This window comes from Habropoda laboriosa, unplaced genomic scaffold (genome assembly GCF_001263275.1).
Source record: "Habropoda laboriosa isolate 0110345459 unplaced genomic scaffold, ASM126327v1 scaffold34, whole genome shotgun sequence".
Taxonomy (NCBI): Eukaryota; Metazoa; Arthropoda; class Insecta; order Hymenoptera; family Apidae; genus Habropoda; species Habropoda laboriosa.
Window position 1 is genome coordinate 1,010,472 of NW_017100142.1, and position 15,574 is coordinate 1,026,045.

Genomic DNA, 15,574 nt, shown 5'->3' on the forward strand with positions numbered 1-15,574 from the left:
AAATCGATTATTCTGTTTCGGAGAAAACAGAATTGAAATTTGCCGGACAGCCGGGAAATTTTTGTTGAAAACTGATCTTTTTAAACCGTAGATAACCTAGAAAAAGTAACGCTCTACAACTTGACGAGAAGCCAGCTGAACAAGTCTCAATAATCCAAGTGGTTGTTCTTATGTAAGAAAAGTACGAATCGATAACCGTATAGAAGAGAAATATTTGTGGCAAAGTTTTCTCAACTGTGAGAAATAATATTTTTTATCGCGTTAAAATGTATGTATGTATGTATGTATGTATGTATAGTTGAATGCCAGCAGGCGCGCACCATTCGTACATTTCTTCGAGTTAAACTCAGAAACTACGCACTCTGTTGCTAACCTTACCATGCAGTAACGCGTGTTATGTATCTATACCTATATGTATATTCCGACTGAGCACCAACGTTCTTTCGTACTTGCAAAATTCTTAATTTTCAGTATGATCAAAATGAAATACAATCTGTATATTTTTACAGGTAGGTACCGTTTAAAAATAGAATCTTTAGCTCTTAAGCTTAACGTGAAAAAGAAAGAGACGATAAAAAAGAAAATTTAAACATCGAATAGAAAATATTTGCTACAGCTTTCGGGGTGAACGTAAAAACTTCTTGTTATTATAATAAATTTTATTCATTGTGTGTTCCAGGAGAGTAAAAATAGAATTTTCCTCTTGTCTTTTTTTTGTGTTCATCGTGAATGGCAAGCTCGTTGCAAGTGTATTATTAGTTTAATAAGCATAATCGATAGGAAGTTTGAATCGTTAACTTTATCTTTCGCGTTCGTGTAGCATGTCGGCGATATCATTGATCGAATTGTCGGAAATAAGTGACGACAGATCGCGTTATAGGTATCGTACGCCGCGGCGCGGCGGGGTCATTGTTACAACAGCGATCTTAATGCGATTCTTACCGATGCGTAACGAACGAGCGGAATAAAATTCATCGAATGGTATTAATTATTGGTGTAAAACTGATCTGAAATAAGGTTGACGGATGGTATGGTATGTGTGCAAGAATGAGTGGACGTGCAGCATGCCTTGAATGTTAATCGAAAAATAAGTATGGCATAAAAGGAAATATCGAGTGTGGTGGTACTTTCAAGAACATTTGTCAGCGTTGAATAATTCCAACGAGACCAAGGACCGATCAGTAAAGTAAATCGCGAGAATTGTCGAGGCGCGTAAACGAATAGACGAAATAGACACACGTATCCGCTTGGTGAAACATTTCGCAATCTTACTGTCCGATGTGCGATTAAACGAAACGATGTAATTAATAAAGAATTTTCGGAAAGAATGACAAATTTTTTTTCACGGTAAAAACATTCTACGTATGAACGTAGAACGTACCATGTACTTACTTACTTGGATTCGTATTGAATCGATACACGCGAGCGAACTCGAAGCATCACCTTTAACACATGCTAACGCCTCGTAACTCAAAGTAAACCGACCGATTTCGAATTTCCTCGAGAGACTATAGCGCAACGGTTTAATATATTTTCATTGATATTTTATTGCTTCTGTGGATCAAAAGTGTATGATACGAAGAGAAATGTAACTTCTATCGATATTGCGTAACAGCGAATGCGGTTGACGCATACTTATGGTGGTCGGTAATCGAATCTAAATGGTCGATTGGTCAACAAAGTCAGCTGTTTCATGCACTATAACTGTGTCTCGTGTGAAGGAATAAAGGCCGGAATAAATGTTTTTTAATCGGACGCTTGTGTTTCTAGAAGGAAGGGAGAAAAGGGAAGAAAAAGAAACGGTATAATCGGATGAATAGAACTTACCAGTCTGGAAAAATTTCGGACGCTTCGGCCAGGATGTCGCGAAGAAGCGTGGTAGCGGGTGGAACATGAGGTAGAATCACGGGAGCGAATACACCGCAAACGCCGGCGCTTCGTCCATGTTTAGCTTCATACTTGCTTAAATAAAGAGCCAAGTAACCGAACAAACGATAATGGGAGGATGGCAGAGTCGAAAGAACCTCCTTGGTTGAACTGATCCAGCAGTCGTGATCATTTGCGTAACTCTCTGCGAACGAAGAATTCAGGATAGCTGGTTTTTATCGAAATATCGCGTAGAAAAGAGAAAAATAACGACAAGGAAAGAAGTAAGGAATACTGACGAGTATGAATGGTCAATAGTCTAGCTACGAGCGTCGAAGATACGACAGGTTGTGGCAATTCTTTGAGATACTGACGAAGAAGCGTGGCCGCAGTCGGAGGACATGCCGCAGCTTCCAAGTCGGCGTCTCCTCTCCTTTCAAACGCGGCCCTCAATCTTTCCGCTAGTCTTGGACTCCCGCCGGAAAGACGAAACACGGCGGCACTTTGAAAACCATGAGCTTCGATGTAACTGCACAGCCGATGCACCACGAAAGGCACGCCGGTGTCGAGGTACGGCTCGATGGAATCCAATCGTGTACCAAATATTCTCGTCGATCCTCCGTTACGTCCCAACAGCGATACTGCCAGAACTCGTTTCACCTTCGCCAAACGGGATTCGTCCTTTGGAAAATTAGCAAATTTCATTCGTCACACAACTTCCACGTGCACCGTCCTTTTCACTATCGAAAAACGTCAAACCGAAGAAAATTACCTTTTCGTGAACTTGCCGAGAGCGTGTAGGACTTGTCGAGGATCCATGATGATGATGATGATGATGATGGTGATGGTGATGGTGATGATGAAGATGGTGGTGATTGTGGTGGTTGCTGTGGAGATGGTGATGTTCTTGCTGAGGACGTCTCATCCCACTTTGTCTACACCGTGAGCCACCGCCGCCGCACTGATCAAATTGTCAAACGTCAATTTTACTATCTATGTTTACTATTACATAACATACCATGCCATACCATACCATATACATAGGTATGTTACATCGAACAACGAACCATGAATATTTCACGACTATTTCGATCGATTGAATTTTTTCTTTTTCACCGTAAATTTCATTAATATTTGCAGGTGTGTAGTATATGTACATATACGTAGAATAGATACGTAAGTATGTATAGAGCGACGACGACGACGACGACGGCGATTGCTCTAACTGGCGAACAATTGGAGGAGCGGTCGCGTATCACGACCGGCTAATATCAACGATCCATTGTCCGTTGCAAAAGTTTACAATAATCGTGGAAAAGAACGATTAAGAAAAAGAAAGTAGAGACTCACAATGCACTCCCTCGCGATTCTCCACAGATTGAAATAAATGGAGTACAGCCTGGAAGCTACTTGGAAGTACACCTTCTGACTGTTCGTTTCTTCCTCGTTGTAGCTGATTTCGCAAGGGTTAGGTGAAGAAAGGGTGCGCGCCTTTCAAATCTGCTGGTCCCGCGTGCGTTTTTCAAGCGCGAAAAGACAAGTGTAACGAGAGAACAAGGTACGTGCTATCCAACAATGTTTCCTCCCTTGGCAAGCGTCGATCCTTTCCTTTCCTTCTAATATCGCTGTCGCGATCACTTTGTTACGTAAAAAAGAAAATCACAATTTCTCAATGGAAGCGAGAAAGGAACTTGTTCTCCGTCTCACTTCCGTTTCTCGTGTTTCGTTGTTTCACGTGTTCTCTCTCTCTCTCTTTCTTGGTTCTCGCACGGGAAAAAAAGGGTTTAAAACGGAGGACGTGTTCTCTCTCTCTCTCTCTCTCTTTCTTGGTTCTCGCACGGGAAAAAAAGGGTTTAAAACGGTGGACAAGGAACGATGTGTGGGATAAAGGGATGACGGGAACCAGAGGGGCGACCAGCGAATAGAAAATTCTCAAAGGAGATGGGGCCGGCGAAGAAGAGTCCTTCGTCGACACGCGCACAGAACTCTCGAGTTCAATTTTTAAGCCGATGCCGGCAACCAATACGACGATAAAAAGAGATCGTTTGAATCTACTAGTTTTGGGTTCATGTCCCTATCACGGCACATCGCATCGAGCCCTTTCTCTAAGGCGAAGGGCACTGCCTATGGCTGCTTCAGGAAGTGAGTCGAGACCAGCCTTAGCGTAAGCATCGAGGGTCAGAACCGAGGATGAGTGTTAGGTCACCACTCTGCTCCTTGCCCTGACATGGTCCACGTGTCTCCTTATAGTACTTCTACCGCAACTGCCTTCTGAAATCAAAACGAACGTTACAATTTTACGTCGAACGAATCCAACCATGTAAAATGAATGTTCATTTATCGCGATAACTCGTTTCAACTCGTTTCATTTTCATTATTCGGAAAATTTTATTATTCGATATCACGTTCGAATTTCACGATTCAGCGGAACCTGCAAAATGTCTCGATTTCATTTAAACACTAATTGTCACTGTCGTCGTCGTCGTCGTCGTCGTCGTCGTCGTTGTCGTCCTAGTCGTCGTCCTAGTCGTCGTCGTCGTCCTAGTCGTCCTAGTCGTCCTAGTCGTCGTCGTCGTAGAGCGGGAGCAAACACAAACGTTCTCTGCTCCAGAACTTTCCTCCACGCCGAGTTGCGTCAACATTCTGACAAAAATTTCGATTCGTCGATAAGCGTAGTATTTTTCATGACTTGTTCACCTACGAAGAAAACATGTTTTTTTGTGAAATATGACGTTGAACAATCCTAAACTATGTATGTATACATTATAAAAGGGTGAATAAACGGTAAAGAGAAAGAAAAAAAAGAATTTGCTGGTTGATTGGATGTGGCGATAGAAAAGTCTTACGTTCCATTGATCGTGCAAACGATCGATATTTTGCGAGTGCAATGGAACCAGCATTTAACTTTGTAGGAAGAAAAGAGTGAGAGAGGAGGCAAGTAAAATTTGAATTGCCGGGGATATAATTGGAAAGCACTGATCGTAAAATAGCACGACCCGTGACGGAAGAACGGAAGAAACGTGACACGTCGCGTCATTGTTTACTTTTCGAAATCGAAATCAAAGTCGAAGTCGAAGTCGAAGTCCGAGTGAAACGAGAAAGAAGCAGAATGAGAAACTTCGTGTTGCCAACGTGATGCATTTTCTTTCGAATAAATTCGAACGCACACGTATATTTGAAAAACCAGCTAACTCTCGCTTTTCTCCTACCGTCCACCAATTAACCCTCTTACGCTCGTAACACACATAATCGGCCGTATGTGAATTATGAAACAGAAAAGTAAAAGAAAAGAAACGAAAAGAAAAAAGGAAAGAAATGTCCGTTGTAACGACACGACGTAGTAAATAGTAGTGAGATTAACCTCTTCAAAGATTTTGTATTAACGATCACAAAACATAATGAGAACTGCGAAGCAAAAAATGTGTAACTGGCGAAGAAAGTGTATTCCTTGAGAAAAGGAAAGAAGTAGAGGTGTACCTGAAGAGGAGAACGATAGTCATAACGATCAGAACGGATCGTGCACAAGCGCCACACGAAGCGATACTGAATACTAAGTTTTCACGACCGCGTAGCTCCCCTTTCCTGTCCTTTCCCCTCATTCACCCCTTCGCCTCTAATGTTGCCCGATAGTCCCTTTACGTCTCCTCCGCTAGCGAACGGAACTCGAGCAGCGTTTCCACCGTATCACATATACCCCCTTAGCAGCAGATATCGCGAGGACGAGGGCGCATGCACTACCTCCAAGAATCAATAGACCGTTCTGGTCACGTGAAGTATCCACGAGAACAGAGAGCAAACATAGAAGGAGACAGAACTTTACATGGAGACGGGGTAAAGAAAGGCGAGGAGAGTATGAGAAAGAGCAGAAAAGATGGGCGGGGAACGGTGGACGTCGGTCGGTTGACGGGGGGAGGGGGGGGGGGAGACAGGTGAGAGAATATGTGAAAAGAGTAAGGGATAAATAAAAAGGGACACTGGCAACATTGATTCAAGCGAAATAACGAGACGATCAAATTTATCTTGAAACTTACCGAAGATCGTATGTGAACGGTATGCGAGTAAACAGTGTCGTAGATTTCTTATTTTCTGTAGAAAAGGACACGCGCGGTAAATTGCAAAATAACGAATTAAACATCACCGTAGTACAATTTTCACATCTATCAGACAGACAGACAGATAGACAGCCATTCGTATGTACGATATACATATGTACTTATGTATTTACACACGTATATACATATGAGACTTTCTAATTTTTTGGATAACCAGTTTTTCATTTCAACGTAACGGAAGATCGTCCGCCCTTCTATTGTAACGTTCCATTTCATTTTTGACAATCGTAGCGAGAATACGACACTGAAAATAACTTGACAATTTTTCAATTATTACAACCATTTCGTTCGCAAACAATTACCATCTTCGAAAATGACCAATTAGTATATTATCTTATCGTAACATTTGAAATTCGCACCAATATGTGTTCGCAAATATTCTCTTGCCTATCGAGTCTTTACGAGAAGCGATACTACGTGATCGTCCATTTCGAATAGTTTTCTACGATACAGTATCGCAATTCACTCTACATATACTAATCTTCAAATTGATATCTCTTTCGAAATTGAACCTATTAACTGTCTTATTCGTCTAATCCAATTGTTAACATAATTTTATGTAACATATTCGAGTTTACATTCTTGTTCAAATTTTTCTAGTTCCAGCTTCAATTCCAGGAACATTCTTATTTTCAGTTAAAACCAACTCTAATATCCAAACTATTTTTCTACTTTATTTCCTCTACGTGAGAAATACCATAAAAATTGATTTATACTATTGACTGCCGCCGACGGTAAATAAACAATAGAGAGACATCGGTGAGAAATTCAACATTTTTCAAATATCATAATCGACCATTCGAGTATAAAACTTTATCAAAACATAGTGCTCCTTGAAATGCATTAATTAAATCAACAATAAACTAATATACAGTTCCTAATATTCTTGTCGGTATCTACTATATCAACAGAAATAGTACTTACACCTAGTACGTATGTACGTACAATGACCCCTCAGAGCTATACACATACATATATGTATGTATGTAATCTGAATATTCACAATTCATCTTCTCATTAATTCACTTTACTTTCATGCAACTATGACCAATATAATATTAGAATGTTACGGTACTTTCGTTCGAAACGATTGTTTCATTAACACCCTCTATATTGTATGCTTTACGGTTCATATTCAACGTTTATAATTGGTACAGCAATAACAGAATACGTGTATGCACATAACGCTACTTAACACTTATTATTTCTTAATACATACATACATGTATTTATGTATATTGTTCTGTGTGTGCACAGTATAAAAGGAAACATACACATGTGTACATAATACACAATTTACGATATTGTTTATATGAAATTAACAATAACGTACCTTTATATCGTTAACGTATTATGTATTTCACGCCGGCGATAATTTTCGTTGTAACGTTAAACACTGTAAAGAAGTGACGAATGAAGAAATACGATAATCTTCAACTCCATTACCAGAAATCTGCCTGTCACCAGGGATTATGTGAATAAAAGCAAAGATTGTAGGAAATTAACCCCTTACCGATCCATCAAATTTATCTTCACGTTGCTAAACAAAATGTACAGACTCACAACCACGATATTTTACTTTTACTATGAAATCAATTTTCGATAACAGTTTTACAATGCAAAGTCGCGAAATATGTGACCAAATTACTTAAGAACGGTTATCATATTCACAGTACAGATACAAATGCACCATACGCCATATTAGTTGCACTTTACGTTCAAAGAGAATCGATTGTAGCAACACGATACGACGACACATGTTCGTATTGTAGAAAATCAAATTATGACAAATGGTTATTATATCTTGTAACGCATATCTTAAAGTGAAATAATTAATAATTATGCAATAGAAATTTCATTTCAATTCTATATATGAACAAGCTAAATGAAAAAGTAAAAACTTTCAATCATCAGCAGACTAGTATTCGTCGTCTCAATAGCAAAAAATATGCAATTAAATTTCAAAAAAATTAATTTTCAATAAATTCCAAGCTGCTGTTGTTGTTGTTTTGCAACAGTTCTTACCGTAAAACAATAATTATTGTCTTGCTTTAAAAAATATTAATTCACAGATGAAAAATCAATTTTTAGATTTTTATTGGTCTTTCATGATACATCGCAGAAAACTAGGCTATATTTCACGTAACATTGAAAATTCTCTTAGCAAAATAATAATAATAGTTTATAATTGTAAATATAACTATGATGATGATCATGATCATCGCCATGATCGTAAAATATATTTAAATACAGCAACCTTATATACCATATTTATAAGCTCAATATTATCAGAGTACAATATGAAGAATAAAAGGATACGTACACACACTCATATTATACGAAAAACATCGGTGAAATTTTATTTATACTTAAAGTCAACTTGCTTCGTTGCTCCTCTTCTAAATTATTTACATCCAATGACAGCTAAATGAGCGTAATAAGTAGGCGCGGGATAGCTGACGGATCTTGTGCAGCGTGCGAACATATGACAAAGGTAATATGTTAGCTGTTCTATTTCATCTTCTGACATGCCAAGTTCATTACAAATACATCTGTATTTTGTAGGTCTGGCAGTACCCTATAAAAATTTGTTACCTGACTAATACAAATTCTTCAAATTCTTTATTCTAACGTATGTATATTAAGCATTGTTGACGTACCTGAATACTAGCATGAGATACGAGATAAAAATCTATGTGAGTTGGATGTGTAATTTCTGTGTCAACTATTGTACCCGCCTGTACATTAAAATATCTGTCATCGGAATTCCTCGCATCAGTTGGAAAAAAGCGTGTATGATGTCTTTTTTGAACGACAAAATATGCAATTGGTACTTTATCTGCATCAGCATTATATAATCGTGCCACAGCTTTTCTTATCGCAGTCATTTCAAAATGCATCACTTGTGTAAGCTGCCCTTCGCTTACACCATCCCTATATATACATGTACACATATACACGCAAAAAGTCGTTTCTTAATTCTATCTTTTGTACTGGAATTTACCTAATATAACGTAACGTTTATTATTTCAATCTGTTTACCGATAAAAAATTAGTTGGCAAGGTTTGCATCTTGTTTGTTTGTAGAAAAACACCAATTGTTTCATCATAATTTCTTCCATATCTTGTATCATTTCTTCTCTTGGTGACTGAAGTCTCACTTCAATGTTATATTGAAAAGCATTCGGATCGTGGCTTGCAGCAACCTACATTAACACATTATTCGTTACAAGTATACATATCATATAGAAAACAGATATTTTACATAACTGAAAATAAAGGTTTTCCTTACGGCAGCAATTGAAGGTATATTTACAGCATCGGGTGATGGATGCGTTACATCTGCACCAAGTATCATGCATGGCTTTTGTAAACAACGCGGACTGGAATAATATTTCAAAAATATTAAGTATACACCTACACGTATCATGTTACAAGGAACGTAAAAAGTGTGTGTAAAAAGTAATATTACCGATAAGTAGAGGCCAAAGTATGATTAACACCATTGAGTTTAGAATTAATTTTTAATAAAATATTTATGATCGTTGATTCGCTCAATCTTTTTTTTATAGTGCCGGCTTTTATACATTGAGTTACCATACCATTGGGTATGTTGAGTTCGGAAATTTGTTTTATTAAACCTTCAAGAATTAAAGCATTATCGTAAACGTTTCTTATTATTGTCATTTTACTTACCGTATACCGTATTGTCTCTTTCTTCAATTACTACTATTACCAACTGTATATTTTGTTGTTTCTTTTCTTGAAAATACTTCATAACATTATTAATATTATTTCCTCGTATAGATAAATTCCCAAATGGCTTTAGAGCATTGCCTATTGTCATGTTCAGGCGACGACCTAATAATCATTGTCAAATTACCACAATACTGTTACATATTATGTAGCAACTAGTCTTACATTTATTGGATAATTTCTTGTTGTAACGCGACATACTAACCATTATCTTGTAATTCAGAATGTAACTGATATAACTGAGTATCGTACACGGTTCTATCTAAATTTAAAATAGTCCACGAATCTTCTGGTAGCGTGGATGGCCTTAGAAATTTTTCTGGTCTCCATACCCCTTTAAATACTTTAACTTGTCTGTCGTTATATTGTAACATAGGAGGCTGAAGAACTCTTGCTGGAACTTTCTCCATATCAGTTTGCACAGAAATATGGAATTCATTCGTCAAACTAGGTTGTTTGTTTAAATCCATACTGGCAAACTACAACATGTTAATACTTTATTGATAATAAAAAAATAATGTTAGTGTTCAGATATAAATCAAAACTCTTACACCATTCATAATTTTCTCTTTGCGCTTTTTGGTATCAGTCGCTGCGTGCTTTATAAGTGTACGAACTTGAGATTCATCCATTTGCTTGTGCGTCACTTGCCCAGCTACAATTTTACATAACTGTAAAATATAAATAAAAGATTACTAGTATTCTTCTTGATAGTCATTCTTTTCATAGATATTTTTCATGTACCTCTGCAGGTAAATAAATCTTGTTATTTAGAGATCCTACCCAAAGGCAAGGTAAGTCAGGATATTGGATTTTATATTTTTTTGCTTGTTTAAAATATTGTTCAACTGTACACGAAGTTTGATCTTCTAAAGTGAATTCATTCCTTCTTGCGCACTCGACTAATCCGTTTACACGGTAAGTTCTTTTAGTCATAGACTGTCCAGGTATTTCGTACTGAACTTTCAATCCCTTTAGAAATTTACTTATTTTATCCTGATTATATTGTAAATCCCTTGGCGTTATATTTTCAACATTTCCACATAATTGTTTCATTAACTCAATAACTGATTGTTCTGTAGGAAATCCCTTATGTGCCACTACAAAAAAAATATAATAAATACTACTTGCATACAATATCATTATTGATATAAATAAATACGATTATATTAATATATTACCATCTACATTTAAATATGGTCTTGATCCAATTACAACAGATTTAAATACACCATACCATAAATCTAAGCCATTTGTTAAGGATACAATACGACCTGGTACCGGTGGCTGAAAAAGCGATCTGCCAACCTATTAAAACATTACATAAGCATTACTGTCAATATAGTCCATTTATTATAACCTAAAACATATAAACTATTACATAAATTTGAATATAATTTCTTAAAAACTTAATAATGCAGTATAACTTACTGAAACAAAGCGATGCGAAGCAGCATGATGTAAAATAATATTCAATGCTTGTAAACCCTGTTGTTCTTTTATTCCTTCAACATTAACGCCAAAATATATATTTTTCAACCACGATAAATCGATATTTGCAACTTTATTTAAATAAATTTTGAAAGTCCTTTCTCTACAAAACTCAGAATCATAAATTTTTATTTCATCTTCTGTCTGCAGAAAAAAAATTTATTAAATTTCACATAATTATGCAATTATATAAAACTTATATAGCTTGCAAAATTTGTATAACAAGTAGAAACTTAATTTCAATTCAGAAATCAGAAGAACAGTCATTGTATATGAATATGAAGTATGAATTTATAATTATAACAGCAAATTGTCAATTTACTACTTACACTTGTAACACCAAAAGGAAGATTTTTTGCACTAAATGCATTCTTCTTGCCATCAAATGCTGGGAACCTTTTTGGAAAATGCTTCTTCCTAAATTCTTCAAAAACGACTTTTAATAAAAACTTTGGCCTGTCTGGTGTAATAACTACGTCATAATGTACAATATCTGTTTCAAAATTAGAGTTCAAAAGTAATTTAAGCATATTCGTTTCCACAACAATTCGTCTACCCTCCTTCCCCCCTGTAGCACTAGTTTTCCGTGGTATTCGTTCCAAGTACATTTCATGTAAACCTTCTGGCAAGACAGATCTTGAAACATTTCGTTTTACCTTCATAGCAGTTTCCCAAATAGAAAACATAGAACAATAAAATTTGAATTATCACTTAACATCCATAATCTTAAAATCAATTTTATTTTTGCCAAAATATAAATTGTACCTGTGGTAATAATTGTTGTTGCTGCTGTTGTGGAGCAGGTGGTCGTTGTTGTTGCTGCTGTTGTGGAGCAGGTGGTTGTTGTTGTTGCTGCTGTTGTGGAGCAGGCCATTGCTTTTTCTGTTGTGGAGCAGGTGGTTGTTGTTGTTGCTGCTGTTGTGGAGCAGGCCATTGCTTTTTCTGTTGTGGAGCAGGTGGTTGTTGTTGCTTCTGTTGTTTTGGAGCAGGTGGTCGTTGTTGTTGCTGCTGTTGTGGAGCAGGTGGTTGTTGTTGTTGCTGCTGTTGTGGAGCAGGCCATTGCTTTTTTTGTTGTGGAGCAGGTGGTTGTTGCTGCTGTTGTTTTGGAGCAGGTGGTCGTTGTTGTTTCTGCTGTTGTGGAGCAGGTGGTTGTTGTTGTTGCTGCTGTTGTGGAGCAGGCCATTGCTTTTTCTGTTGTGGAACAGGTGGTTGTTGTTGCTGCTGCTGTTGTGGAGCAGGTGGTTGTTGTTGTTGTTGCTGCTGTTGTGGAGCAGGTGGTTGTTGTTGTTGCTGCTGTTGTGGAGCAGGTGGTTGTTGTTGTTGTTGCTGTTGTGGAGCAGGTGGTCGTTGTTGTTGCTGTTGTGGATTAGATGTTCCTGGGTCATCCTCCTTTCTTTTATTCTTTCCTTTCTTTCCTGAACGCGAAAATGAATATCTTTTTGTTAATATATTCACCGTCAGGCCAATTCTTCATGACTTTCCGTTCTCGTCCAAGTGACGACGACAATTGAAAAGCTTAGCGTGAGTCGTAATCGAACTAGTAGTAATATAGTAATTATGTCTTAATAATGTCTGTTCTATACGTTCTTACATTACATTCAATTTATAACAGTAATAACTGTAAAAGTAATAAGATACCTTTTCCCATTTTATTATGGCGTTACTCGTCTATCCGGGGAGAAATACTTCAACTCGATGCGAATATTAACCGTTACCTTGAAGTTTTATCGAATCTAAGACAACAAGTAATGTTGGCTCAAATTAAGTTCTATCCCGTGTACGTTTAATTTACAACAAATATCTCAGTACTCAACACTCACTCGTCTTGTATGTCACCTTTTCTCTTATTACGGAGAGGGGGAACAACCAGTAATGTTCTGGAAAATTCTTTGCAGTTTCACCAACATGCTATACTCGTAATACAATGTAGGATAATATGAAGAAAATAAAAAATAAGACAATATATTTTATTAAACACGAAACAAAATTTACAAATATACTTCTCTAAGGAAAGTATATAACATGTTTGGAAATGATTTAATGTTCTTATACGTTTTCTTACTGTATGTAATTATTAATATTATATACAATGCACTAAATATGGTATTGAAAATTTTTTTATTTCGTAATTGTGTCTAAAAGTGTACAATAATAAAAGTCTCTAGAAAATTAAATCTGATCAGTATGTGAAACAGTACCAATTTTACGAATGCTAATCAGAACAATGCAGATTGAAAATTCCCATCCTTTATTTCTATCTTTACACTAAAATCAGCTAAATTATACATACAGCTTTCAAAATGAAAATTTCTTCTGTTTTCGGTATCTATTTATTTCCTGGTTATTGAATTAGTAATTACAGCTTAATTTTAAGTTTATTATTATCATGTATATTTGGAAAAAGTCATCTATACAAAATCGGTATCGGTCGAACAGAATCAATTACAATAAAGGGGAACATTGAAAATATATTAGGGATGATTTAATTTTGCACAATTTGAAACAGAGTTTAATCATAAATACCTACATGTATTGGAATAGGAAAAGTGATCTGATTGTTTTGAGTACACACGTTTATAGAGAATTTGCAGTTTAGATTTGTCTATCTGCAAGCGTTCTAGTTAGTAAAAGAACCATGGTTCTCGCAATAATCGTAATGGTTGTTGTGTTTCTCTGAAAAATATGGCAAGATGGCGACATATTTGAAGCGAACGTCAAAATTGTTTGATATTTCTTTGACACAATCATCAGTAGACCTTAGTCTTCGAGATTTAATATGTCCAGTGTGCCGCAGCATCCTGATTGAACCAGTAACATTACCGTGCACACACAATCTTTGTTTAAAATGTTTGAAAGGTACTTTCGAGCATAATAGCTTGAGTTGTCCTCTTTGTAGAGTACGAGTCGGTTCTTGGCTACGTACAGCAACCAAGACCGAAACATTAGTTAATAGCGGTCTTTGGGAACTAATTCAAACTAAATTTTCCAAAGAAGTTGAAAATAAATACAACGGTGACGACAAAAATATTGAATTGGATGCTGGTGAGTTGCCTATAAGACAAGATAAACAAACATAACATAACCTCTGAAAAGCCAGTTATACCCAATCATACACACTAATATACAATTTCTAAACTCTTGAAAGAAACTATTTGATTTATTATTTTTTAATGCTGTGTAATAAATTATTTTTCTTATACAGACTTCGCTGGTGCTAATAAAATACTTAGTGCAGCTGGAGAAATTCGACGGGAATATGAAGTCCAACTTCAAATGGCCAAGGAAGAAATGCGATGTCAAAGAAAAGCTGAACAGATAGCCAGCGAGGCTTTAATTCGCAAGATTCAAGAGGAGGAGCAACAGCAACAATTAGCTCAGTTAACACAAGATCAGTTTTTTGCTAAATCTATAATGAAAAAGCAAATTGTTGAAAAACAGGAAGATACATCTAAATATAACAACTCCTTTAATGCATCTAATAGTTCCTTTCACACTTCAAAATTTAATGTTGCCACTATGACTGAAGTGAATTCATGTAAAGTGGAACCTCATAGTTCAAAATATGAAAAATCAGCTCTTCTGCAACCCTACGAAGGTTCAGGATTAAGGAGGTCAAATATTGCACTAATATCTAAAATTCGTGCAGAAAGACATGCCTCTAGTGCAAAAAACAGTGCAGACTTGTCTAATGCATATAATGATTCTGCAAGTAAATTTTGTTGTCAAAATCCAATGCCTGTATATAATGCTATTTCGAGGACACTAAAGCATCAAACGTCAACAAAAGTAATAGAACCTTGTGTCTCGAATTGTTCCTTGGAACCTAGAATGTCCTCTTCAAAAATATATGGCACTCAAAGCAAAGAAGAGTTGCGTATACCGAATGACATTGTGAACAGTAAAAAGAAAAGTTTGGGAGTGGAAGTGTGTATATCTTCGGGAGACGACGACGAAAGAACGGGAAGTGCAGAAAGTGCCGGCAGTCATGATAGCATCAATCAAGAAATTCATCACTTTAAGCCTATCAAAGCTATGCCAAGAACACCATTAAAAATATCTACAGGTTGAATAATATCTTTATTTTATCCTATCTGTACTCCAAATTTCGGATGTTTTTTTTTAAATAATTTGTACAATATTCTGTTACAGATGGCAGACAAATAGATCCGAAATTAATTAGAGTTGTTCCTGTCCTTAAAAGGATATCTAATGTTGTACCTAAACCTCCATCTCAAACTCATTTAAAACGAATTATTGGATGTTCCTGGAGTGCATTTCGAGGTAGGTTAATCTCACACTGCAATACAAATTTTAAAGGAAAAATAAAACGTTTGAATTCCATGAGATGT

At 36.5% G+C, this 15,574-nt stretch overlaps 3 protein-coding genes across 3 annotated transcripts in view; 1 reads left to right on the forward strand and 2 right to left on the reverse strand.

Moving 5' to 3' along the window:
* Positions 1-3,968, reverse strand: part of LOC108573027 (protein FAM13A) — an 11,091-nt gene extending 7,123 nt beyond the window's left edge. Inside the window, exons 1-4 of the mRNA XM_017935386.1 lie at positions 3,217-3,968; positions 2,639-2,827; positions 2,166-2,547; positions 1,828-2,071 (exon numbers count right to left, since the gene is read on the reverse strand). Of these exons, the coding sequence (XP_017790875.1) occupies positions 1,828-2,071; positions 2,166-2,547; positions 2,639-2,791 (779 nt within the window). The 5' untranslated portion in view covers positions 2,792-2,827; positions 3,217-3,968. The remainder of the gene's footprint in view (positions 1-1,827; positions 2,072-2,165; positions 2,548-2,638; positions 2,828-3,216) is intronic.
* A 4,344-nt stretch (positions 3,969-8,312) lies between these two features.
* LOC108571955 (protein argonaute-2-like) lies at positions 8,313-13,039 on the reverse strand. Its single transcript, XM_017934116.1, is given in 15 exon segments — positions 8,313-8,397; positions 8,399-8,556; positions 8,639-8,912; positions 9,021-9,184; positions 9,271-9,361; positions 9,451-9,619; positions 9,675-9,839; positions 9,940-10,213; positions 10,286-10,405; positions 10,479-10,834; positions 10,916-11,042; positions 11,166-11,369; positions 11,555-11,881; positions 11,991-12,640; positions 12,864-13,039. Coding segments are annotated over 15 exon segments (3,174 nt in total). The 5' UTR covers positions 12,874-13,039.
* An 876-nt stretch (positions 13,040-13,915) lies between these two features.
* Positions 13,916-15,574, forward strand: part of LOC108572131 — a 3,511-nt gene continuing 1,852 nt past the window's right edge. The window contains exons 1-3 of the mRNA XM_017934328.1: positions 13,916-14,267; positions 14,428-15,288; positions 15,375-15,506. Of these exons, the coding sequence (XP_017789817.1) occupies positions 13,916-14,267; positions 14,428-15,288; positions 15,375-15,506 (1,345 nt within the window). The remainder of the gene's footprint in view (positions 14,268-14,427; positions 15,289-15,374; positions 15,507-15,574) is intronic.